Consider the following 27,385-nt stretch of genomic DNA (forward strand, 5'->3'; position numbering starts at 1 on the left):
TCTATACATTCAGTGACATATTTAAAGAGCCATTGTTGCCCTATTTTTATCCGTGTGTGAGTGACAGTGGTCAAAATACTGAGCTGCTGAAGATATGCCCTACCAAAGGGTCAGTGGAAGGGAAAACCAACTCAGTTGCACATCTGAATGCATTCAACTGAAATGTGTCTTCCGCATTTAACCCAACCACTCAATCAGAGAGGTGCCCCGGGAGCAGTTGTTGTTGGGGGTTAACTGCCTTGCTCAAGGGCAGAACGGGCAGATTTTTTCACCTTGCTGGCTCTGGGATTCGAACCAGCGACCTTTCGGTTACTGGCCCAACACTCTTAACCACTAGGCTACCTGCCACCCCTTAGTTAATGCTGTGGGTGATGAATTTTCGTAGATTACCACTGGTAATTCTACTGAAACATATCTGCTAATGTATTACAAATATCCATACAGTATGTCCTACAACGTATTATCAACATTTATAAATAGTTATATTCATGATCTATACGTACTTAATGTTAATTCATGAAAGTTATTAATAAAGTGTTGCTTGTCGACAATGAGCTAGGCCAACCAACAGCGGTGAAGTCTTATAATAGTGCTCCAAGCCTCCAACGGATAATGCAACAGTCATGTGATGAAATAAGATACCATGTCCTTACATGGAACACATTTTAGACACCATTCTTTAATCCTGAAATCCACCCCCCTTATCCAACCCTTGACATACAATGTGTGTACGCCGCATCTGTTTGAGTGCATGTGACTGCGTGGGTGTATGTGTTCCTGTCTGAGCACACGACACAGTATAAAAGCAGAGGTGCACTCAACCTGTCATAGACTTTCAACCTCAGACTTCTCTATTGCTAAGAGAACTCCTCTGCTGAGACCAACAATGAGAGCCTACCTGGTCCTGCTTCTGCTGCTCCCTCTGTGCACAGGTAAGTCACACTTACTTCACTTAGCTAGTGCTTTTAAGTTCCTTGCTGAACATAGGTCATTGCCGAACTGCTTCCAACCCCTTCTGTCCTTTGCCAGTTGTTGTTGCCATATCAGTCGCTCAGTCTTAATTTCTTGCTCTGTGAAGATGCAGGTGGAGGTGTAGATGAAAGTGGTCATGGGCCTTTCTCTCTTGCATTTAACTTGTGGGCTAAAGGTAAGAGTCTAGTTTGGTGATGCACGTTTCTTCTTAGTGTAGCCTAACCAGTGTGGCCTAACCAGTGTGGCCTAACCAGTGTGGCCTAACCAGTGTGGCCTAACCAGCACCACTTCCTCCTCTTTGTTTGTGCTTCAATAGGTACTTGTTTTGTGTTCTCCCACAGTCAGATGTTTCTGATGGTATATGTCCAATGAATTCCAAGTAAGCTTCTGAGACATTGGCTGATGAATGTTTGTAATTTTTAACAGAGCATGCTGCTTGCTGGTGGTTCTTCATGTCTTAGACCTGTTAAGGAAGATGGCCTTCACATTGATTAGAAATCTCAGTCGTTGGTTTAGGTTTTATGCTGTTCTGGCTTTACCGAATCCTGCTTTCACATACTTCATCGGTTGATGTTGATTTGAAGTCCGATCTAAGCTGATGTTGCTTGCAAGAGGCGAGCCTTGTCCTGCATTTTTTTGTGTTTGTGAGACAGTGGAGCACGGTCATCCGCAAAGTCCAGATCTTCCGGTTCACTGCATGCCTGTTGTTTTTTGGGTTTGTTTCTTGAATGATCCGGTAAGCATGCCTGTCGGACCTACAGTGCCTTCAGAAAGTATTCATACCTTTTGATTTTCTGAGTAAATCTTTGCATACCTGGATTGTACATTATTTGCATTATTCATTTAAGAATTCTTAAAACTCTGGTCAAGTTGGTTGTTTATCATTGCTTGACAGCCATTTTCAAGTCTTGCCATAGATTTTTAAGACGATTTAAGTCAAAACTGTAATACGTCACTCAGGAACCATTGGTCTCATGGTGAAATCCCTGAGTGGTTTCCTTCCTCTCCGGCAACTGAGTTAGGAAGGACGCCTGTATCTTTGTTGTGACTGAGTATATTGATACACCATCCAAAGTGTAATTAAGGACTTCTTTTGTTGAATTTAAACTTTTATTTAACACAATGCTCAAAGGGATATTCAATGTCTACATTATTTTAGGTGCCCTTCTTTGCAAGGCATTGGAAAACCTCCCTGACCATTGTGGTTGAATCGGTGTTTCAAATTCACTGCTCAACTGAGGGATCTTACAGATAATTGTATATGTGGGGTACAGAGAGGAGGTAGTCATTCAAAAATCATGTTAAACTCTTATTGCGCACAGAGTGAGTCCATGCAACTTATTATGTGACTTGTTAAAGACATTTTTTTACTCCTGAACTTATATAGGATGTGATTGAACACTTTCACTGGTGTTGACCAACATTATCCTGAGGTAGTTTTTACACTCCCTTAGATCTCCTTTCTTGGGTATTTTGAGGTCAAACACATGACCCAAAAGCTCACATACACACAGCAGCTCGCACACACAAATGTAAGTACAGACATGCGCATGCACACTCACATTACTGAATTCCTGCTCTGCATCATTCATAACAGTGCTGGCATGAGATTGTAGTACTTTCTCAGATCAAATTCGAGTCCTTATGTAGGTTGTGATGTAACCATGTCTCTTGTGATCTTTGAACGAGCCTAAACATACTGTATTCACTAATGAGAAAGAACTCTGAACCTCTCTCCCTTCCCATAGCGGACTACAACATTGAGTGTTACGGTGAGGACTTCCTGATGCTGAGGAACCAGCTCCTACAGTGCTCAAGCAAAACACAGCAGGCCTGCTACATCAGGAGTGAGTATCACCACCGTAGTCCTTCATTTGGCCCTGCAATACCAGGGCTGTGTCTGAAAATGTTACTAGCTGTCAAACCTTCATCTTTGTTTGCTCAATTCCTCATCTCTTTTTCCCATAAGCTCATTGGCGTTTTTGAGAGGGAGGCAAGGAATTGAGGAAACAAGGACAGGGGAAGCAAGGATTTGACAGCTAGTGACGTTTCAGAAACAGCCCAGGACTGAGCAATATTGCTTGTTAGAGCCAAGGCTGGCTCTTTTGATCAATTGATGACAATAACTGTAAGATATGCCCATCATGCCATTGGCTTGCATAATACAGAGTAAATACAACATTTGGACCTTCAAAAGGGTAACATCCAATTAGCATGGACTTTTGATCAAACAAAATCAGCGACATAATAATGAGTTATTGAATTGGGGATATGAAAACATGAGTGATAAAATATTTAAAGCTGCAATATGGAACTTTTTGGCCGACCCGACCAAAATCATATAGAAATGTTCTTTGTGCGCTATTTCTATGCTTCCCGTTCTTAAGTTTCGTTTTTGCGTCTTTTACTTACTTTCGTTTTTTTCCACTAGCTTCAAACAGCTGAAAGAAAATACTTTTTGGGGGATTATGGAAAATATATTTCACAGCAGTTTGAATGGTACAATGATTCTCAACACTATACTTGCTTGTTTTGTCACAAACTAAAATTAGCTCGAACCATTAGAATTTTAGCAACCAGGAAACGGGGGAGCGATTTCTGCATAGTGCACCTTTAACCTAACAATAAGTCTTATTGAATCAAACTGTGTTCGTGATAATAAAGTCCTTGATCCTACTACATCTTCTGATTAAAAAGGTCCAATGCAGCCGTTTTTATCTCAATGTCAAATTATTTCTGGGTAACAATTAACCGATTGATTCAAATGGTCAAAAAGAAACAAAAATAGCTTCTTACCAAAGAGCACTTTCTCAAGCAAGAATTTTGCTAGTACTGTCTGGGAGTGGTCTGAGTTGGGAGGGGAAAACTGAAAACTAGCTGTTAATGGCAGAGAGGATTGGTCTATTAACTAATTTACTGCCTGGTGATGACACCAGGCATTCCAAAACGCCATCCAACCAAAACAGGCTGAAATTTCTGCCAGTCTTTTCAAACAGCTCTTACACTAAAAGGTCATTATCACAGTACTATTCCAACCTCAGTGTGGAAATATGCAGTATATATAACACAGGAGGAAATCACATTTTTGATTGCACTGGGCCTTTAAGGCCGTGATCCTGCTGCATATTCTGATAAAATCCTAGATCCTACTGTATCTTTTTAAGTTCTGTGTCTCCTCTACAGGTTCTGGGGAGAAGGGCTGTGCTAGGCTTGAGTTCTGCTCTCGACCGGGCTGGACGTGTTGCTATCATGACCGCTGCAATGCCTAGAACTGACTCCAGGGACCAATAACTCCACGGCAGGCAGGCGGAGGAAGGAGAGCAAGACAGATGGAGAAAGGATCTGTGAAATCAGCCGACAGTAACTTGAGGGCTTGTGGTCCGATCTGCTGTTTAGCGTTTGGTGATTCATTAATGTGTTCGTAAAGTGCAATATACACAACTTCGATGATGTAAAGTCACATGAAATAAAGTCATGGGACAGTTTTTATCCACTAATCTCTGGTCTGAAATGCAGTTATGAAAGGAGTCATTTCATCAGTGTTTTATTATGTAGGCACGCACAGTCACTTTATTCATGAGGTGTCATGCTAAGCCATTCTTGCAAATGTGTTGTTCTGAATCAAGATGCTAAAAAGGGACATCCTTCCATCCACTGCGGTAGACACGCAGTCTTTGCTCCTCTGTGTGGGCTGCCTGGCAGTCTGTGGGTCTGTTTATCTATGTGTCAGTCAGCAAGAACCTCCTGACATGCTAAATCAGCATGGCACTAGTCCTCGATTTACCCACACAGTCGAATACCACGGCCAGAGACCTCTGCTATGTCCACTGTTTACCCCCAGTCTAATCCCACGGCCAGAGACCTCTGTTCACTCTATGGAACAAACTATAGACAGACACATCCAGAATCGACTAGGGTAGACAGTGAGCTGAATAACCTCTTCACTATACAAACACACGGATACGCATGCATGCACGCACACACACCAGGATAGGTATCATAGGGTTCAGATCGATACAGAACACCAGACGTTTGGGGAAGGATTCAACTTGAACTTTGTCAAACTCAGATGATAGTGACGAATGTTATACAATGAGTAAACTGGAATTATTTACTGTAGTTACCCCTTTTGTAACACAAAACATCCAGACCAAGATCAACATAGAAATCAGTGGAAATTGAGTGGGGAAAATACTCAAACATAAAAGCTTTTCTTTTTTAAAATGTTTATTTACATTTTTTTTGAAATCTTCAGTATTTTTCTGTCTATTGACAGGAATGCATGAGAGACGGATTGGCTCAAACATTGTCATGTGAAACATTTGTCAGTCATATCTTACCAACATTATATAATTTCAACATTATCAGTATCACCATCATCACGGATGGCGATGACCGTTTATTCTGAATATCACAAAAAGGTTGCACTTGTCTTTGCCCTCCCCCAACCCAAAGACTTGATAATCACAGAGTGGGCACACATATATGCCCACTCAATGCTCCCTAGGATGGTTGGCATGGGTGTGCCAGCCGTTTTGCAGAGGAGTGTTGGGGGAAGACAACCCCCTGTGTACCAATCTCCCTTCCTCACCACATCCCCCCCCAGGACACTTAGACATACATTCACAGGGATGAGGTTTCAGACCAGTCAAGGAGTTTTGTGTTTAAACTCACTTCTCTGCTCCCCTTTTTCCTTTGTGTGTTTTGGATACTAGCCCATCTAACTTGAAAACATGATTCTGTACAAGCCCTTCTGAAAAATTCCCCTCAAAAGATGAATGGTTGAATAGACATAAATGGACCGCTCTGTCTCTCAAAAATATCAGATCCTTTTCAGGGCCCAGTACATAGGATGCCCTGGTGTCCATATCTCCCACACCTTACTAACCCTCCCTACCTTAACGAAAATATTTCCCTCCCCTTAACCAACACAGGCAAAACACGCCTCACCCCCACCCCCGTCATTATGGCAAGGCAATTCGTCAGAGCAACATTCAAAGGACATATCTGATGTAGGACTCTGGTAGGCAGACCACTACCGAGCCTAAATGGGGTGAGGTGAGTTGGCCATGAATATCCTGGAATAACAAGAGGAGCGACGTCCCCAGAAAGACTGTGGGCGGAGGCACTCTCAAAGCCAGTTCACTGTCCCACCATAACACCTGCCATGGGAAGACGAGCACATTTGGGACCATGGTTTATGAGGACTCAAAGAGCCATTATTCCACACTGTACTGCATGTATGTACATGCTTGGCCTGTGGGTGAGCTGCATGGTGCCTCCTAGTGGTGAAAGAAAGTATTGAGTAATGGTTCAGTGGCTCTACAGGTAGCTGCCATAATAAAGGAAACACCTGAGTAATTGAGGGATACAAAGTATATTGAAATGCTGGTCAGGCCATTATTTTGGCTACCATGGCTATGCCCCCCATAGGATGACAATGCCCCTATACACAGGGCACGAGTGGTCACTGAATGGTTTGATGAGCACGAAAACAATGCAAATCCTATGCCATGGCCGTCTCAGTCACCAGATCTCAACCCAATTGAACACTTATGGGAGATTCTGTAGTGGCGCCCGAGACAGTGTTTTCCACCACCATCAACAAAACACCAAATTATGGAATTTCTTGTGGAAGAACGGTGTCGCATCCCTCCAATAGAGTTCCAGACACTTGTAGAATCTATGCCAAGGTGCATCGAAGCTGTTCTGGCTCGTGGTGGCCCAACATCCTATTAAGACACTTTATGCTGGCGTTTCATTTATTTTGGCAGTTACCTGTATATCTCAAGATGAATAAACCACATACATACACACAGGCATACCATTATATACATAAAGTAGCCACACCTGAATGTACAAATTGGATGAGTATTGGATGGGAAGATCTAGCAAGACCACATGGCGGCCTGAAAACAGGTGTGTTAGCGTTCTGGAGAGACTCTAGATATCCTAGGACGCGTGTCAAACTCCTTCCACTGAGAGCCGAGGGCGTGGGTTTTCGCTCCGCCCTTTTACTTGATTGGTGAATTAAGGTCACTGATTACCCGTAAGGAACTCCCCCTCACCTGGTTGTCTAGGTCTTAATTGAAAGGAAAAAACAAAAACCTGATGACACTAGGCCCTCCATGGAATGAGTTATACAACCCTGTCCTAGGGTATGAGTTATGCATTGACACCTGTCATTGTAAGAGGCGTATTCTGAGGTCATGAGATATTGTACGGGGTTAAACAAGCGTGTTCACGTTCTATGCACTCAAAGAAGCAGAGCATTCCGGGAAGGCAATCCCATGTTCACTACAACTACAGAACTACAGGACAAACTACAGATAAAATCTACCTACATTAAATCGACCTACATTAAAGAATTCCCAGTTGCACAAGCTGTTGATTTGCAAAAAACACAACAAAAAAATCTGAAAATGATATTCTAAAAAGAGAAAGAGGTTCTTTGTGGACCAGCTGGAAGTCTACATCTTTGAGGACAACGTTAAAAAACATTAGCACAACATTGATACAACCATGCCCTCATGCAGTTTTTCACTAAGATTACCAATGTCTTTACCTCTTCACTACAACCCTGTCAATGCCACCTACCAACCTGTCACTGACATGCATTTTACTTACAGTCCCTCACTCATCTCTCTCTCTGACAGAGAGGATATAAAAAAATGATTAATCTACACCACATGCCTTTTATACAGTCCTCACTCTTCCTTCTGATAGTGACAAACCTGTTAAAATACTTCCATCATTCAATCCTGTATAACTAGCTAAACCTTTACTGTGCATTGCAACACATACAGTATTCCTTAGTACATATCCCTTCCACCTTTCTTCAGTCTTCCTTGTCATAGAAAGCCTTGGACTCTCTCGCCCTAGTCATAGACAGGCATTTAAAAAAAAATATAAAAAAAAACAACATTCTCTACCCTCTATTCCCAGCTGAAAAACAGAAGAGTCTCAGTCTCAGTCTCTCAGTCTCACTCAGACTCAGACTCTCACTCAGACTCAGACTCTCACTCAGACTCAGACTCTCACTCAGACTCAGACTCTCACTCAGACTCAGACTCTCCCAGTCCCTCTCCCAGTCCCTCTCCCAGTCCCTCTCCCAGTCCCTCTCCCAGTCTCTCAGTCCCTCTCCCAGTCTCTCAGTCCCTCTCCCAGTCTCTCAGTCCCTCTCCCTCTCTCAGTCCCTCTCCCTCTCTCAGTCCCTCTCCCTCTCAGTCCCTCTCCCCCTCTCAGTCCCTCTCCCTCTCTCAGTCCCTCTCCCCCTCAGTCCCTCTCCCCCTCTCAGTCCCTCTCCCTCTCTCAGTCCCTCTCCCTCTCTCAGTCCCTCTCCCTCTCTCAGTCCCTCTCCCTCTCTCAGTCCCTCTCCCTCTCTCAGTCCCTCTCCCTCTCTCAGTCTCTCTCCCTCTCTCAGTCTCTCTCCCTCTCTCAGTCTCTCTCCCTCTCTGTGGAAATGTACCAGCGCATTCCCACTGAGGGGATAAAGATAAGACTGTGTAGAAGAGAAGAGTCTCTCTCACTTTCGGCTGTGTATTCCTGTGAGCGTGATCCCGTCCTGAATTGCTGCAGAATGGGGGGGGGGGGAAGCTGGGCACACCCTCCTCCGGAATGACACAAACGTGTAAACGGCGGCTCGCACGCATTTAAGACTTAAAAAAAACGTCTTTCTTTTTTCTTAAAAACATCTCAGTCCATAGAGCAGAGAAGGAACACTCCCCAGAATGAGCTTTTAAAAAGGTCTAAATCCTAAATGAAAATGAAGAGAAACGCTAAAAAAATGGTATCATGTTAAGGTAGGGCGAGCAGGTGAGAGAGTCACCGGGGTACGTGTGTCGCTGGTGGTTCAGTGTGGTCATAATGTCCATGGCCACAGGATATCCTATGGACCATTATTCATCAGAGTCCTTTTGTTGCCTTTACAGCGAGGCTGGATGGATGAGTTTCCTGCAGGGACTCTACCAGAGAGAACAGCTTATTGCCATGAAGCAGTCTGCAGGCGCCCGCGCACACACACACACACACACACACACCTGATTGAAAGTCCAGAGTGATAGAGTGTGTGTGCCATTAGCTGCATGTATATAACTGGTTGTGTGTGGTCACACAGTATGCTATGGTGTGTTATTGCAGGTTGTTGCATTATTGAGCTAGGATTAGGTTTAAGTTCCTATGGCAACATAGCCTCATATGATGAGTATTGACAAAGGGCTGGACTGAGGAGTGAGCATTAGCCAGGGGTACCTGCCTGGCATTAGCTAGGCTCAGGGAAGAGGCACTAGGCTCTTGTAGCATTGTGTATAAAGACATAAGTAATACTTGGTATCAAGTACTATATGAGTATCTATGATAGCAACATTACACTGATAATAGAACTGCGTAAATGATCCTGCATCTGTTTGTCTGATCAAGGAGTGATGTTGGAGTGTGATTTTGTGTGCCTTTGTGTATTAGTGCTAGCGTTTGCACGTCTGTGTGCTTGTGTGTCCCTCTCTCACAGAGCTTTCATCTGCAGACTTGACTTAACCGTATGACTACGAACAAACACAACATTCTCTCCTCACACAAGGCCGAGTGGCAGCGTAAAAAAAAAAAAACATCAGCCACCAATATCACTGCTTGTCTCACTTACACCCTCCATTCTTATCCAATTAAACACAGACTTCAAAACAAAACAAAAAGAAGAGCATGAAAAGAAACCAAAAAGAAAAACAAAGGAAACCTGAACAGCAAATACTGAACCCTGCTGCGCTCCTCCTGAGAGACGCAGTGACATCGAGGTGCCTCCAGGGGGGAGTGCTGAGCAGGAGAGCGCACTTGGCTGCATCACAAGTGACGCTCTTTACGAGGGTGGGGTGAAAGGGCGGCCCTCGTCGCTAGGAGTGGCCGTGTCGTCGCTGGGGTCCAGGCTGTCCTTGGGGCTCAGCGTGCTGTGGGAGGGCGGCGGGGTAGACTCTGAGTGGGGTGGGGTCAGCCCGGAGGGGGAGGGGTTCCAGGGGAGCTCTCCTGCCGTCCATTGGTCGTGGGCTCGGTGGGTGGTGGGGGAGGCGTGACGATGGCTGCTGGGGGGTCAGAGGTCAGGTCGAGGACGGAGGGCGGAGTTGGAGTTGCGATTGGCGTTACGGCCGGCTCGGTGGGGGTGGGCGTCAGGGGCACCGCTGAGATGGTGGCGCGGGGGTTGGAGTTATGCAGGAGCCCCTCCCCCCAGAGAGAGGGAAGAGTCGCTGGGGACCAATGAGGGGGTCTTCTCCACCAGACGCCACTGCATGACACTGGTATCCTTCCCACCCGTGGACACCAAGTGACTGTCGTTGTGCATGAAGGTCACATTAGTCACGTGACTGCTGTGGGCGCTATATTTGTGGCTCGGTGCCTGCGGAGGGAGGAGACGCATGCCAGCACATTATATTATGATTTGAAGCTAATATTACAGTATGTTATACTATATACAGTATATGCATAGTACAAGGAGGGTAGCACTGAGCAGTGTTCAGTAAGGGGCTGGTGCTCAGGGGCAGGGCTTGCTTACCTTGGGTCTGGCGCAGGGGTACTGGAAGAGGTGCACTTTGCAGAAGTCATCAGCCAGAGCAATCACCTTCCTGTTGTGGGATCTGATCAGGGCGTTGATGTCTGTGCCATCGGAACCCTCAGGCCACACTCCTGGAAGACACAAATACACACATATTGGTGGTTTTGCCCCACTATCACAGATCAAATATGGAGTCTGAGCAGTGAACCTGTGTGTACTTCCCATATGTGCGCGTACATGAAGTCATGTCAAAAGCATACCACCAGGGGGCAGCCCAACACTATAAGAGAGACTTCATACACCTCTCCATGCACACTAACATGCTCAATACACTCCCTATCCTACTTTCCCTCTCTCACGGGTCTGTACAAAAACATATGCATGCACATACAGAAATAGTGATCACTTCACACACACATAGGACCCCTGAGAATGGAGATTGCATATCAGTTACAGCCAATGGTGTCAGTTCAGCTAAACCTAGGGTATGGCAAAGTGGGGTGTGTGGTAATACCCCACCCCCCAAAGCAGGTGGAGTGAAACGCTGTTCACACTTCCCAATCCAAAACCAAGATAAAAAGATGAAGTTAGGCAAATAATCTTTTTAAAAAAGCTTACAATAACTTTGCAGACAATAATGACTTTGCAGAAATCAATTAATTATTATTGGACAAAAAAAGGTGATAAATGTACAGTTTACTCAAAATGTGTGGCAAGTAAGAAAAAGCTATCATTTATTAAACTAACGGGATATGTATGTGTGAGATATTCAGTATTTATACACTACCGGTCATTAGTTTTGGAACACCTACTCCAAGGGTTTTTCCTTATTTTTTTTAATTGTAGAATAATACAATAACCAAAAGTGGTTATCAAAATCAAAATATATTTTATATTTCAGATTCTTCAAATAGCCCCTCCTTGCCTTGATGAAAGCTTTTCACACTCTTGGCATTCTCTCAACCAGCTTCATCTGGAACACTTTCCAACAGCGTTGAAGGAGTTCCCACATATACTGAGCACTTGTTGGCCGATTTTCCTTCACTCTGCAGTCCGACTCATCCAAAACCATCTCAATTTGGTTGAGGTCGGGGGATTGTGGATGCTAGGTCATCTGATGCAGCACTCCATCACTCCAATTCTTGGTAAAATAGCCCTTACACAGCCTGGAGGTGTGTTGGGTCATTGTCCTGTTGAAAAACAAATGATAGTCCCACTAAGCCCAAACCAGATGGGATGGTGTATCGCTGCAGAATGCTGTGGTAGCCATGCCGGTTAAGTGTGCCTTGATTTCAAAATTAATCACAGACAGTGTCACCAGCCAAGCACCCACACACCATCACATCTCCTCCATGCTTTACGGTGGGAAAAACCCATGCAGAGATCATCTGTTCACCCACACCGCATTGACTGACCTTCATGTCTTAAAGTAATGATGAACTATCATTTATTTTTGCTTATTTGAGCTTTTCTTGCCATAATATGGACCCAAATAGGGGTATCTTCTATATACCATCGCTACCTTGTCACAACAACTGATTGGCTCAAATGCATTAAGGAAAGAAATTCCACAAATTAACTTTTAAGGCACACCTGTTAATTGAAATACATTCCAGGTGACTACCTCATGAAGCTGGTTGAGAGAATGCCAAGAGTGTGCAAAGCTGTCGTCAAGGCAAAGGGTGGATATTTCAACAATCTCAAATATTAAATATATATGGATTTATTTAACACTTTTTTGGTTACTACATGATTCCATACGTTTTATTTCATTTCTACAACGTAGAAAATAGTAAAAATAAAGAAAAACTCTTGAATGAGTAGGTGTTCAAAAACTTTTGACCGGTAGTGTATGTGGGGATTTTAATATACGGTGACGGAACCTAATGATCGGGTATCAGACAATTTCGGACATCTAAATATTAACTGGAACAGTCTTTTTATGAAGTGATATCTGATTAATTATACGGTGGTGAACCTGACCCATGGAGAAACTAAACACTGTATTAAAAAAAAAAATCTACTCTGTGCACAACTGTCAGAAAGTGTACGTATGTCACGATTGTCGAAAGGAGGAGCGGACCGAAGTTCAGCGTGTGTCGTTCCACATTTTATTTTCACTGTAAAACTCTGCAATACATACATAAAATAAACTGAATGAAAAAAAAATGAAAAAAACCCTACTTAACTATGATCTCCAATTAGAGACGAGGACCAGCTGCCTCTAATTGGAGATCATCCCAAACAAAACCCAACATTGAAATACAAAACTAGAACCTGACAACATAGAAGTAGAAAACATAGAATAGAACAAAGAACTACAAATCTCAAATGCCCACCCAAATCACACCATGACCTAACCAAAATAGAGAAACAAAATGTCTCTCTCAGGTCAGGGCGTGACACCGTACTGTAGTAAAGTGAATTTGTTTTGTCAAAAGTAAAATTGTATCCTATGCCTAATTGTCATGAAGAGAATTTAGAACCCCTTTCAGTGAAATACTACAGAACTAAAGAAGTATCGGGTTTGATGTCGTGTCTTCAGAAAGTATTCACACCTCTTTACTTTTTCCACTTGTGTTACAAAGTGGGATTAAAAATGTATTTAATTGTCATTTTTTTGTCAACGATCTACACAAAATACTTTGTAATGCCAAATTGGAAGAAAAATTAGAACATTTGTAAAAGTAAGTAAAAAAAAAAACACTAATATATCTTGATTAGATAAGTATTCAACCCCCTGATTCAATACATGTTAGAAAGGCCTTTGGCAGCGATTACAGCTGTGAGTCTTTCTGGTTAAATCTCTATGCGCTTTGCACACCTGGATTAAAAAATATAGGCACATTATTATTTTTTAAACTCTTCAAGCGCTGTCAAGCTGGTTGTTGAGCATTGCTAAATAGAAAATAAAATAAAAAATACATTTCCAAGTATTTGCCATCGAATTAAGCTAATTTAAGTCAAAACTGTAAGTGGGCCACTCAGGAACATTCAATGTCGTTTTGGTAACCAACTCCAGTGTATATTTGTCCTTGTGTTTTAGGCTATTGTCCTGCTGAAAGGTGAATGTCTCCCAGTGTCTGTTGGAAAGCAGAGTGAACTAGGTTTTCCTCTAGGATTTTACATGTGCTTAGCTCTATTTTGTTAGTTTTTTTTAATCCAAAAAAAGCAGATGAAAGCACACCCATAACATGATGCAGCCACCACCATGATTTAACATATGAAGAGTGGTACTCAGTGATGTGCTGGATTTGCCCCATGTGCTTTGTATTCAGGACAAAGGTTATATATTTGCCACATTTTTATTTTAGTGCCTTGGAATATTATTTTTATTATGTACAGGCTTCTTTCTTTTCACTCTGTCAATTAGGTTGGTATTGTGGAGTAAATGCAATGTTGTTGTATATCTTCTATCACAGCCATTAAACTAACTGTTTTGAAGTCCCCATTAACCTCATGGTGAAATTCCTGAGCAGTTTCTCCTTCCTTTCCGGCAACTGAGTTAGGAAGGAAGCCTGTATGCTTTCAGTGACTGGGTGTCTTGATACACTATACAAAGTGGAATTAATAAATTCACAATGCTCAAAGGGATATTCAATGTCTGCTTTATTTTTTACCCATCTACCAATAGGTGCCCTTCTTTGAGGGGCATTGGAAAACCTCCCTGGTCTTTGCGGTTGAATCTGTTTCTCAAATTCACTGCTCAACTGAAGAACCTTACAGATAATTGTACACTATATATATATATATATATATATATATATATATATATATATATATATATATATATATAAACAAAAGTATGTGGACACTCCTTCAAATTAGTGTATCAGCCATATGTCGCTGACAGGCTATTTCAGCCACATGTTGCTGACAGGTGTATAAAATCGAGCACACAGCCATGCAATTTCCAAAGACAACAATGGCGGTAGAATGGTCTTACTGAAAAGCTCAGTAACTTTCAACGTGGCACCATTTAGGATGCCACCTTTCTTGTATTCATGTAATTTATTCAATAAAGATGATAAAAAAAATTAAAAAAATCTGTAGGAATACTCCCACCACCAACCGCCGTCATTTTAGTAAATTAAGCTAATAACTAAAAACTCTAAAATGCTATTTGGAGAGCAAAAATTACCCCAGCCATTAATTATCACAGCAATATTCGGTTAGAATGTCTGTGGGACGGCATATACAATGTCAACCACAACTCATCCTCAAATGTAATAATTTACTTGTGGAACACCCCATACAGTGCCACATGAAAAATATGCATAATACATGCCATCAGGTCACAACAAGGCCGACTTCAAATGCCGACATCGATGTAAAAGTAACCGGAGCATAAAACAGCTGACCACAAATGCAAACTTTGCCAGATAAATCCTACACATGCATTGAAATAAAAAGGACTTACTTAGGATTACAATCGACAAGGACGCATGAAGACAAAAAACAAATTGACCAAAGAATGGACAGCGCCTCGGTACAACACGTAGGCATAGTGGAGCACCATGGCATGGGCTGAATGGACAGCGCCTCGGTACAACGCGTAGGCATAGTGGAGCACCATGGCATGGTGCTGAATGGACAGCGCCTCGGTACAACGCGTAGGCATAGTGGAGCACCATGGCATGGTGCTGAATGGACAGCGCCTCGGTACAACACGTAGGCATAGTGGAGCACCATGGCATGGTGCTGAATGGACAGCGCCTCGGTACAACGCGTAGGCATAGTGGAGCACCATGGCAAGGTGCTGAATGGACAGCGCCTCTGTCTAGTAGCCAGCTAGAATTATTCCGCTTGTGGGCATTTAGACATTTTTTGGGCACAGTTAGGAAGCCTACAACGCTTATATGAAGCTCATAACTGGCACTCAGATCTTTAGAAATGGAAGGATCAATTCTGTGCCATTTAAGATTAGGGAGAACAAATGTTTTTTTCATGAACATGGCCTTATTTCCATTACAGAATATTGTATGACTGTCATTCATATTCCTTTCACCCAGCTCAATGTTACATCGATAGGTTTAAGCTATTATTGACTTTTCCCTATACCCACCATGAGGTTGCTACAACCTAGCCTACAAATGAAAGTTTACAACGTAGGTGCACAGGTCGAGAGAAAAATGTTGTAATCAAGCTGACAAACAGTGACACATTCAATACCGCCATTCCAGATATTGACAGGTTTAGGCTACTACATGACATTCAAATTGTCCTTATACCCATCATGATGAATAGCCTATGAATGAAAGTTTACAACATAAGTGCACAGGTCGAAATAAAAAAAATGTGTAATCAAGGTGACAGACATTGACGCATTCAATACCACCTTGCACACTCTTGCCTGCATTTAGCTGATCTAGGGTGGAATCATTAGTCCAAACAGTTGCAAACAAGAGTTTCTATTGGACAAATTCAGGTATGTTTGTCCCAGTTTAGTTTGCAACCGTTTAAGAAACGTTTTAACAGAATCAGCTGAATAAATACACCCCCAAACACAGTTAACTTACACAGCAACCACATACAAACGGCATGATCTCTTTGCTCGTTGTATAATTCCTTCTCACATCTATGCGCTATTCTGTGACCAGGCGAAAAAAACCTTTCCAAGCCAAACCTTCATATCACAACTGCTACATACAGCCTACATAGTTGTCACCATATTAGCTAACATCATAGTGAACATAGCTACTAGAACTAACGCGTTAGTAAACCCACTACAATCATGCAGTAGTGTACAGCAAGCAGTTTAGCATTTACACCGACGGGCCTCGGTGACAACAAATTAATAAAACCGAAAGCTAAAAAATACAATGAAATATAGCTCGCCCTCACTCCCTCTCTTGCTTCTCCTTCATTTAAGAAATTCATTTGCTCAAAACTGTTCAACTATTGTCTTTCTCTCTGAGTTAACTAATCACCAGATTTTATGCACTGCAGTGCTAGCTAGCTGTAGCTTATGTTTTCAGTACTAGACTCATTGTCTGATCCTTTGATTGGGTGGACAAGATGTCAGTTAATGCTGCAAGAGCTCTGATAGGCTGGAGGCTGGAGGATGTCCTCCGGAAGTTGTCATAATTCCGGTGTTAGTCTACGAAAGGGGGTGAGAACCATAAGCCTCCTAGGTTTTGTATTGAAGTCAATGTACCCAGACGAGGACGGAAACTAGCTGTCCTCCGGCTACAACATGGTGCCGCTGAGGCTACTGCAGACCTTCATTGCAAAACAGTGTGTTTTAATCAGTTATTTGGTGATGTGAATATATCTAGTATAGTTTGATCTAAAAAGGATAACTTTAACGTTTCACTATTTTTATGAAATTCATTGAGGAGAACGGTCCTCCCCTTCCTCTGAGGGACCTCCACTGGATCAATTGTAAATTGGCACTCCACATGAAAAAGGTTGCCGACCCCCTGTTATAGGCTATTTAAAGCCACCTTTGTTGAATGGCGCATACAGTGTATTATGACAGTGTCATCGTCTCGTGCCCTTCCCACCACCCTTGTCTTGTTGCGATGCATTCAGAGATGTTCCTCATAATGTGTGTGCCCAGCTCATTTTCGCATTCGCCTTTCGGCATTATTCACCAGGGAAGGGAAAAATTGGGTGAATATTGAAGCATTGTATCAACAAGGCGGCTCTGAGAATATTGAAACATCGCATTAAAGAACAAGGCGGCTCGGAGACTATTGAACCATTTTGTATCAACAAGGAGGCTCCGAGAATATTGATATTGCAACATAGTAGCCAACCACAAGGTGGCTCGTGCAAATGTTTCCCTGAGGAAGCTCGTCTCTGTCGGATTATTGTGTTGCCTACGCAGCAGTTGCACCATTTGGGTGCTCGTTAAATAAAAATAAAAACAGCCCTTTATCCACACTATAGCTAAATAACTTAGCAATATTTAATGATGTTTGGCCAGCAAGATTGACCTGTTAGAATATTACAGCAGAGGCAGGTAGGCTACGGGTAGGGATGCAAGCAGAGAATGATGAAGTAGACCTACAGCAAGAAGCTAAACAAAGTTAGCCCAACTAAGTAATCATTCATTATTTGCATTATCTCAATTATTATTCTGTCACTGCATTAAAATGCACATTTGCTATAGCCTACAATTGTTATTGGCTTTGAAGCCAAAAACAGGACATGTAAATAGCAAGTTGTTCAGTTGTGTTTATTTTCATACCAATAAGCCTACATGAAACCAAAATTGCACTGGCATACTGGGTGAATTAATGAAAATAACAATAAGACATTCACAACCTATACTTTAATAGCAATAAAACAGCTTTTGGTTTCGAATGGTCAGCAAAAAGGAGGGCTCCCCACCTCCCAATTCCGATTCAATTAACCCCTGGCTATCAGATTACAACAAGGCTTGTTGCCTACTTTAATTTTGGGGCCGGATCATTACACCCCTGGTCGCAGCCTCAGACAATCTACTGGCTGAGAACTGGGAAATCTGAAAGTCAAGAGTTAACTATATTTATAGCCTCATAAAGTACTGAAATATATGGAGTGGGGGGGTTAATGTGGGGCTATTATTCTGGGCCTGAGTCCCTCCGATAGAGAGAAAGAAAAAACGGGGGGGGGTGAGTGAGTGAGTGAGTGAGAGAGAGAACGAGATGGACAGAGAAAAAGTGATAGACAGAGACAAAAAAAGAGGAACAGAGAAATAAAGAAAGATTGAGAGATAGAGAGATACCACACCATGCTGCAGTGGAACAAAACCAGTAGTGAAAGCACAGCAGGGACAATTCTGGTAGCAGAACCAGAGTTGGAATGGAAGGACATTAAATTTCTGTTATTCAAATTAGAGCTCTTGATTTCCTTTCACTGCTACAAACTTGGGTACGACATCTAAAAAAAAATTGAATAAGAAAGAATAGAGGGGCAAACAGGGGCAATAGGCAGAACGTCTGAGAGTGCGTGCGATAAATTGCTGATGTGCAAACTCCCAAACCACACTCTGTTCAGTAGTAGGACTCATAGAAACATAAATTGCAGCCACGCAACCACAGAAGCTTATAAACCCACATCAGTGAAAATAAAAAACACAGAAATCTAGCATAGCACAGCCAAGAACAGTGACAAAGTGTTTGAGGATGAATCACACCGAAAAGAAGAACCAATCCCACCATATCCATATAACCCAGGTACTGACCGAAGACATGGTAGCCCAGCACACAGGTGTAGGTGGCCCAGTCAATGTCCTTACACTCAGAGCGGTTACGGATGTACTTGCAGCCATTTGGAATGTCCCCTGCAAAGAGGATAGAACCAAGTCAGGGAATAGTTTAAGGGGATACTGCACAATACAAGTGTAATGCAAAAAGTATGACTTTCATGAGCTGTACTGTACGTTGGTTAAGCCCGATTATTTAAAAAAGTTTATAAAAAGAAAAAGGATAAATATTCCTTCATGGATCAGTATCATAGCATGAGGTTCCATCAATGACGCTGTAGTCTCACTTAAGCATGACAATCATTCGAAGGTGTGTCTACTCACAGTAGAGGATCTCGTAGTCTCCTGAGTTGGACATGATGAACTTGTTGTCGGGGGACCAGTCAAGATGTGTGATGTAGCTGGAATGTCCCTGTTAACCACAGAGTGAGAAAGTTTGATAAATGATTTAGAGAGCCGAAACAGTTAAATAGCCTATTTTTTGAGTTGTTGTATTTTACCCCCCTTTTTCGCCCCAATTTCGTGATATCCAATTGCGACCCAATTTCAAACTTGTCTCATCACTGCAACTCCCCAACGGGCTCGGGAGAGGCGAAGGTCGAGTCACGCGTCCTCCAAAACATGACCCGCCTAACCGCGCTCCTTAACACCTGCCCGCTTAACCTGGAAGCCAGCCGCACCAATGTGTCGGAGGAAACACCGTTCAACTGACGACCGAAGTCAGCCTGCAGGCGCCCAGCCCGCCACAAGGAGTCACTAGAGCACAATGAGTCAAGTAAAGCCCCCCCCCCGGCCAAACCCTCCCCTAACCTGGACGAAGCAGGCCAATTATGCGCCGACCCCGTCACGGCCAGTTGTGACACAGCCTGGGATCGAACCCAGGTCTGTAGTGACGCCTCAAGCACTGCAATGTAGTGTAGTGCCCTAGTTAATGGTATTTTAATGGAGCTAGGGACATATACAGCATGTATAGTACAGCTAACTTAGTTTTGCACATCATTTCATGTGAGATTTTGGCCTTTATAAAAGTTCACTCTCTAGGGAGCGAACTCCAGTCTTCCACCTCAGCCCATAGGACGAGCCAATTTGTGTGTGTGTGTGTGTGTGTGTGTGTGTGTGTGTGTGTGTGTGTGTGTGTGTGTGTGTGTGTGTGTGTGTGTGTGTGTGTCCATGTCGGTCTGTCCTCCCCCTCACTCAGGGTCAGGGAGGGAATCTCTGTTAGCCCATCTTGGCACTTGGTTTGATTTCCTTCAAGTCTGCAGGCTTCCCTCCAACACAAAGACCCATACACACATGCAATCATACACATACATGCAAACACGCACACTTTTACACACAGGAATGTCACTGACATCCTGCCAAGCTAGAAACTCCACAGCTGCTGACCTCACTTTCTCACACAAACATATACAAATCTGAATTCCATACTGAACGCACACACAAAGTTGATGTATTTCTCTGTTTATGCATTTCCCTATTTATACGCAGAACCCTGCAGTTATTTATTTGAAAAACAGGTCATACATATTTACGTGTCACTAAAAATCCCCATAAACAGTTATACACAGAAAGTACAAAACATTAGGACCAGGTGAATCCAGGTGCAAGCTATGATCCCTTATTGATGTCACTTGTTAAATCCACTTCATATCAGTGTAGATGAAGAGAAGGAGACAAGTTAAAGAAGGATTTTTAAGCCTTCAGACAATTGAGACATGGATTGTGTTTGTGTGCCATTCAGAGGGTGAATGGGCAAGCCAAAATATTTAAGTGCCTTTGAACGGGGTATGGTAGTAGGTGCCGGGCGCACCGGGTTTGTGTCAAGAACTGCAACGCTGCTGGGGTTTTCCACGCTAAACAGCTTCCCGTGTGTATCAGAATGGTCCACCACCCATAGGACATTCAGCCAACTTGACACAACTGTGAGAAGCACTGGACCTGACTAATTGAGGCTGTTCTGAAGGCAAAAATATTAGGAAGGTGGTCTTAATGTTTTGTACACTCAGTTTATATCAGTGTGTCTCGCTGCTTTACAGTGGAGCTGTGCTCACAGACAGGGGCCCAGTCATCTGCCAACACCTATAAAACCTCAAACCAACCTTCCCACAATGTCTTTCTTCCCTCTGGAGCCCTGGGTCTTTTTACATTACCAACACGTCAAATGAGAACCTTGCTTTAATACGCTTTCATGCAACCCCAAGTTTATTTTTCAGCAATCTAAAACGTGACAGCTATGCACTTAGTCTGTGATCTGGTATTAAAAAACCCACACAAAGCACTATACCATACGCACTGCTGTGGCTGCAAGGCTATGTACGGTAGGTTGCCTGGGGGTTTAACCTTGGACCAAGACCATAGTGGTCAAGCAGCAGAAGCAATGACCGTGACCACAACCTGAGCAGCAAGGTCCTGACCATTGGCATCCATCACACAGATGGCCATTTGCCCACAGGGATGGAGGGAAGAGAGACAGAAAACGGGTGCGATGTATGAAAAGAGACTACATGAATGAGAGGGACATGAAAGAGCGGATACTTAAGTATATTTAAAACCAAATACTTTGACTTTTACTCAAGTAGTATTTTACTGGGTGACTTTCACTTTTACTTGAGAAATTTTCTATTAACCTATCTTTACTTTTACTCAAGTATGACAATTGAGTACTTATTCCACCACTGCAATTGAGTGCAGGAAATGCAGAAATGATAAAAGTGCTGAAATTTGTTTAGGTTGAAGTTGAATTGAACAGTATTCAAAAACGAAAAATACCATCAAACAGTCCAATTTAAAAACAAATACTGTGATATAATATGTTGGCCTTATCGCCCAGCCCTGGCGTAGACCTAATGGGATCACAACCTAGTCTACTGGTCATGCTTTTTATACCGTCACCTCAACCCTACTGGATTTAAACCCATCACTATACGTGTATATACAGATAACTGCCAAAATAAAGGAAACACCAACATAAAGAGTCTAAATAGGATGTTGGGCCAACGAGCCGCCAGAACAGCTTCAATGTACCTTGGCATAGATTCTACAAGTGTCTGGAACTCTATTGGAGGGATGAGACACCATTCTCCATGAGAAATTCTATAATTGTGTGTTTTGTTGATGGTGGTGGAAAACACTGTATCAGGCGCCACTACAGAATCTCCCATAAGTGTTTAATTGGGTTGAGATCTGGTGACTGAGACGGCCATGGCATATGGTTTACATCATTTTCATGCTCATCATACCACTCAGTGAACACTCGTGCCCTGTGGATGGGGGGCAGGGATTGTCGACATATGGGGGCATTGCCATGGTAGCTAAAATAATGGCATGCCCAGCATTTTTATATATGACCCTAAGCATGATAGGATGTTAATTGCTTAATTAACTCAGGGAACACACTTGTGTGGAAGGACCTGCGTTCAATATACTTTGTATCCCTCATTTACTCAGGTGTTTCCATTATTTTGGCAGTTCTCTCTCTCTCTCTCTTCTGTGATTACCATACAGTGAAAGCACTGATCCTATCCATCTCTCCAGCTGCAGGGAGATGTCACTCCCTGGGCCCCCCCCCCCACACACACACACACACACACACACACAGAGATGTACTCACAATGCACTTCCCGTATCTGGTGTACTTGCGCCCTTTGTCCGACACAGTGTAGAGGTAAATGAAGTTGTCATGTGATCCCACTGCCAGCAGGGTGCCATCTGAAGGATGGAACAGGATTGTGGGTAAATTATCCACCATGTTTTATTATCCTCCCTAACCGTTTATTGGCTTAACAATTCTCCCATCAAATCCAAGTCTACGGTTAGGATAGGGTGGAAGACCAGCTCCACCCACCTACGGAGAAGCGTATGACTGACAGCTGCTCATTGCCGTCTGTGTGAATGGCCACCAGGTCTCTGGTCTCCGCATCCAGAGCGTACCACCTGGGACACGGGGGGAGGGAGAGAACGTCACCGAGAATTTAGCAGAATGGACTATTCCCATACAGGCGTAAGCGATAAGAGATGGGATTAATAGCCGCTGCTGTGCTTCAGAGTTAGAGATAGGGTTAAGCTGAACTTACTTTCCTGAGTGAGTACCGATGGCCACAACAGCACCACTAGGGTGGAAGTCTGCACAGTGACCATGCTCCTGAAAGAAAGAAACAGCAAGAGGGAAGGGAGAAATGCAATTCAAAACATACAAGTAATTTTGTGTGAGGCCTGAATCCTAACTTGAGATGTGTTCGCATGCCTTGATCTCAACGGAAAACTTGCAGCAACATTTCAGTTACGTCTGTGAATAAAAATTCTAGAAAGGGCAGTGAATGAGCGTGTATTCTTAATCTGCAGTATAGAACAGTTCTGAAAGGGAGGTATTAGTTCTTACATCCAGCAGCCTGGTCCATTCCAAGCAGTGGTCCACAGAGTTCCACAGGCACACTTGCCTGTCCTGGGCACAGGTGAGGAACAGGTCCTTGAAAGGGTGAGAGGCCAGCCCCCACAGCTCGTCTGTATGACCCTAGGGGCGATAGGTCAGAGGTTGGAAAATAATGCGGATGTGTGGTCACTTTGTCCAACGTGACTACACACTTGAGTAGTTAACACGACTTGCAGAGGAGTTAACACGTATTCTGTATGTCGCACATGTTACTGTATGTGAGAATCCTAATCCACAGTATCACGTTCCAACCAACTAAGCCATTGGAAACACACCACCACTAACGCGGTAATGTCCTCCTTCACACGGGAGTAGTGTGCCTCAAAAGAGGGGGCAGACGAGGCCGGGCTCAGTTGGGTGCCCTCTAAAGAGGGGATAAATATCTCTGCCAGCCTGTTTATACAGAGTTCAAATCACTGGAAAATGTATGCCGAGTTTCCATCGCTCTGCTCTTCCTCACGGAGAAGAAACGATTGGGAAAACAGCTAGTGAGGGGGCCGACACCCCGGCATCCCTACAACAGAGCTGCCATAGCAGGGCCCTGCAGTCCTCAATTGGCTTTAGTTCTAACACCCTGGACGTCTTACACACCCGGAATATGTAGTGCTGGCAGTCAGCTAGTCAGCAGTGAGAGAGAGAGAGAGAGAGAGAGAAATAGAAAGAGAGAAATAGAAACTTCTCTCACCTGAACTTCCACCTGGAAGCCGTCATTAAACGTCCCCCTCAGGACGAAGTTACGCGAAGTGCCCACCAAAAGCTGCTCGCCCTTGCCCTCAGCCACAGCACGAATGGTTCCATATTGATCCGGGACCTGCAGCGGCAACAGATACAATGAGATGTACGTTCGTTCACATTCATCATACTGAACGTGTGACATATGTATGTTCATGTGTTCGCGCATAAACCACGGCGCATTGGTGTGGAATGTGTCTGTGTTGTATTCTGTATGGCTGAGACCTCTATGTCCCTCTCTGGGTTGAGGTCGTGGTCCCACAGGATGATCTTGTGGTCCTTGCCCCCTCCGGTCAGCAGGGTTCCGTTCCTCATCTGACACAGAGTGAAAACACTGCCATCATGGGCCTTGATCTGACGACTGATCTGGTACGCACCTACGTGGGGGGGGACAGACAGACAGAAAGGGAGAAGTAAAATTGCCCAGAAGGAAAGAGGGAGAGGAATGAGAGAGGCTTGTAAAACAGCTCACAGCAGAGATTTCTGGGAATTGGATACCACAAATACTTGACATTCATTAATGTGGTTTATACACCACACCGCAGGCCAGCTCTTGTTGTTTTCTCAGGGGAGCATTTGAGGGAGGAAGTGAATGAGAGGGTGCGTGTGCGCGGGTAAGAAGATAGCTGTGGAAGGCGTGTTCGAATGAGTGCGAGCATGCACGTCCGTGCGCGCGCGCGGTCTAGGTTTGATGTGTCTGCCTTCGCCACATTCTGGTGATCACTCCTCCTGTTACAATACATTCTCTGCTGATAACACAGACAGATACACAGCGAGGCAGGCCCATTCCTCAAGGCTAGTTTCACTGAACCTGAGGCAGTGGAATTCTCAATGGGGGTAACATTGAGTGGCAGAGGGAGGGTGTGTGAAGAATTCATGTGCATCAGATAGCGTTTCTGTCGGGTTTCTGTGTCGCTTCTGCTCCCCCACATTGGCATGACCATCCCTGCAGAGCTCAGACAGATGTGGACCCACACGGGCACTCAAGCGTTCCCAAACGCAACCTCAAGCATGTGCGCACACACACACACACACACACACACACATACTGTACACGCATCACAGGGGCCTGCTGAGGGGAGAACGGCTCATAATAATGGCCGGAACAGAGCAAATGGAAAAGGATCAAACACCTGGAAACCATGTGTTTGGTGTATTTGATACCATTCCACTGATTCCGCTCCAGCCGTTACCACGAGCCCGTCCTCCCCGATTAAAGGTGACCGTCTAACCACCGGGACGCGCAGGTAAGCAAAAAGAGATGAACAGTTTTTATCCACGGCGCCTGGCCCTAGCCCTGCTCATCCAGTTCCTCTGTACGCCACAACCAAAACTATTACTGCTCAAACCCCCAACACCCTCCGTCCCGCCAACACTCACACCCACTCTGTCTCTCCTTCAAAGGCTGTTTTCTTTTCGTCAGTCTCAAAACCACCTCTTACAGTTGCTCTCCTCTGTGGCTGAGACTCACTGGGAAGGTTAACTTCTTGTGTTACTCATGTGGGCATGTATGATAAATGGTCAGACGGTTTTTACCAAAGTGACTAAAGTTTTAAACAAATATTCAGTAGGCTTTACATGGCTTGCGAGGGAATCAAAACCCGCAATCCTGGTGTTGCAAAGCACCATGCCCCAGCCAACCGTGCCATCAGTACTGTAGCACTATACGGCCGGGTGTAGGGACTGCCTGCGAGGTTTAAAGTACAGTGTGAGGTATATGAGGTATTATGTGATAGTGTACCTTTGGGGCCTTTCCCTGGGGCCGGCTCCACTGTGCTCCGGCTCCATATCAACATGACGCCTCCAGAGTCTCCAGTCAGGATGTCCCCGTTGTTGAGGAAGGCCAGACACTGAACAAACTTGGGCTTCTCGTATTTCTGAAACGGGACAGGGAGAGACGGGAGAATGAAATGTCTGTTTAATAATTGTTGTCTGTGTGTTTAGGGCAGACTAGAGAAAGAGACTGTATTCATGTATGGGTAAAGGTATACATTACATTCTAGCATCACGTTATTTAAGTTTTTCACTGTTGGTGACACGTAGGGGTGTGGCGAGTACTCGGACAAAACAAGTATCATAGCGAATGGAGAATTTTCCGAATACGATATTTTTTTGGTTGTAACTATCCGTGTTCTGAAAAACATTCATGGTCAGCTCCCAGCACAATTGTGTACAACTGCAGGCCGCAATTCGGGGTGGTTCTGCATGTGCTCATTCGGGCCCTGAATTGTGGGCTGCCGTTCCACCCTTTTCTCCCAGCACGCATCTCTCTGTCACAGTGTGAAGGGCTGCGCGCTCTAAATAACTAAATTGGCCAGTTCGGCTGTCTGTAAAGAAATGGGCAGGGTGTAGGTTGAACCTGCTGCCAGGATTGGATTATAACAAGCCGGCTCCCCATCCCTCCCCACCCTCCCTCCCACACGGCTCCGTTTTCACTTGTCTCATGGCCCAACTCGCCTTCACTCTACAAACATATTGTGTGAATCAGAATCCGTAATTAGCTAGTCATTGTTGTTCTAGCTATCAATCTAGTTCGTTATATTTTCTGTCGACGTTGCCGAGGCCATATCGTTGATTTTGTCTGTCTACGTGGCGTTGTAGCAGCCTACTTTGTCTGTCCGTCAATATTCCATTGCTGACATCGTTCGTCTCTGTCGTTACGTTGTGAGCGAAGCACATATGTTTGCTTGCTATTATTTTTATTCTCGCCCGGGTATTTTTACAGAGCGACAGATCAGCTTGGCTCAAGCGGATCTTTTTAAGTAAATGAAGTGGTTTTTAAGAACTGAACAAGTGAAAAATGTCCTCACCCCAAAGATGCCCTGCTTGCGTGCCAGCGAGGTGCCAGCCCAGGTCCAGAAGAAGATGTGTGACTTGCCACAAGTTACTATGGTGTTGGCATCAGTAGGGTGAAACTCCACCGCAAGCACCACCTCATTTGTAGACTGGAGGAGGTGAAAACAGTCCAACATTTTTTTTTTCTTCCAGAACCAAATCATCAAATCCTTTACGTATTTTAGGCAGAATTGCACAGCATAAAAAAACACCCCAGGTTTCCCTGACCTTGATTTCAGCAATTTTGGATTTCTTCTGCCAGTCCCAGACAGTCAACATGTGGTCGTTACAATCATCAATCACCGCCAGGTGTGTACCGGAGTCCTGTAGGAGAAAGACAGGGCATGTCATGTCAGTAAAGCACAGATCCTATTGTCTGCAAGTCAGTTAATATGGCATAACATAATAATATAATTCCAGGTTAGGCCTGCCAATTCACAGCTACATACTATATGTTGGTGAGAGGGCACGGAAATCTAAAGATGAATCCATATGTTGCAAAATGGCCATGTATGCAGGCAGGACTAAACAATACTCTAAGTGGTCAGCCATTGAGTAGATTTGGCATAATGACATCAACAACAGCATAAGATAACCTTCATTCAAGCTTTACCATTATTTGATAGGGAAAATCCACTGCTTAGTTAGACCTTTGATCCCGTAAGGGGATAATGAATCACTTAGAATG

At 43.9% G+C, this 27,385-nt stretch overlaps 2 protein-coding genes across 10 annotated transcripts in view; one reads left to right on the forward strand and one right to left on the reverse strand.

Annotated features, from left to right (window-relative positions):
- The first annotated feature begins 735 nt into the window (after positions 1-735).
- On the forward strand, positions 736-4,469 carry LOC106605369 (uncharacterized). 2 transcript variants are annotated; one of them, XM_014200915.2, is made up of 4 exons: positions 736-932; positions 1,079-1,147; positions 2,721-2,819; positions 4,156-4,469. In XM_014200915.2, exons 1-4 carry the CDS (start codon positions 770-772, stop codon positions 4,239-4,241), a joined length of 417 nt encoding a protein of 138 aa, XP_014056390.2. In that variant the 5' UTR covers positions 736-769; the 3' UTR covers positions 4,242-4,469. The 2 variants fall into 2 exon arrangements, with proteins under 2 accessions (XP_014056390.2, XP_014056380.1); XM_014200905.2 differs by lacking the exon at positions 1,079-1,147 and having other exon boundaries at positions 784-932.
- Positions 4,470-9,120: 4,651 nt separating this feature from the next.
- Positions 9,121-27,385, reverse strand: part of LOC106605231 (EMAP like 4) — a 93,300-nt gene continuing 75,035 nt past the window's right edge. For all 8 annotated transcript variants that reach the window (XM_045719997.1, XM_045719978.1, XM_045720008.1 and 5 more), the window contains 13 exons: positions 26,926-27,021; positions 26,673-26,807; positions 25,604-25,739; positions 24,088-24,239; positions 23,816-23,941; positions 23,080-23,211; positions 22,775-22,842; positions 22,546-22,634; positions 22,312-22,409; positions 19,026-19,113; positions 18,681-18,779; positions 10,508-10,638; positions 9,121-10,351 (listed from right to left, as the gene is read on the reverse strand). In XM_045719997.1, the coding sequence (XP_045575953.1) occupies positions 10,163-10,351; positions 10,508-10,638; positions 18,681-18,779; positions 19,026-19,113; positions 22,312-22,409; positions 22,546-22,634; positions 22,775-22,842; positions 23,080-23,211; positions 23,816-23,941; positions 24,088-24,239; positions 25,604-25,739; positions 26,673-26,807; positions 26,926-27,021 (1,539 nt within the window). In that variant the 3' untranslated portion in view covers positions 9,121-10,162. The remainder of the gene's footprint in view (positions 10,352-10,507; positions 10,639-18,680; positions 18,780-19,025; positions 19,114-22,311; positions 22,410-22,545; positions 22,635-22,774; positions 22,843-23,079; positions 23,212-23,815; positions 23,942-24,087; positions 24,240-25,603; positions 25,740-26,672; positions 26,808-26,925; positions 27,022-27,385) is intronic.

This window comes from Salmo salar, chromosome ssa01, assembly GCF_905237065.1.
Source record: "Salmo salar chromosome ssa01, Ssal_v3.1, whole genome shotgun sequence".
In the NCBI taxonomy this organism is placed as follows: domain Eukaryota; kingdom Metazoa; phylum Chordata; class Actinopteri; order Salmoniformes; family Salmonidae; genus Salmo; species Salmo salar.

Bases quoted from the DNA above. Each gene is read 5' to 3' on its own strand.
- LOC106605369 (XM_014200915.2), top strand. From the start codon at position 770: ATGTGTTCCTGTCTGAGCACACGACACAGTATAAAAGCAGAGGTGCAC. The intron at 1,148-2,720 runs GTAAGAGTCTAG...CCCTTCCCATAG, and splicing joins ATTTAACTTGTGGGCTAAAG to CGGACTACAACATTGAGTGT. The intron at 2,820-4,155 runs GTGAGTATCACC...TCTCCTCTACAG, and splicing joins GCAGGCCTGCTACATCAGGA to GTTCTGGGGAGAAGGGCTGT.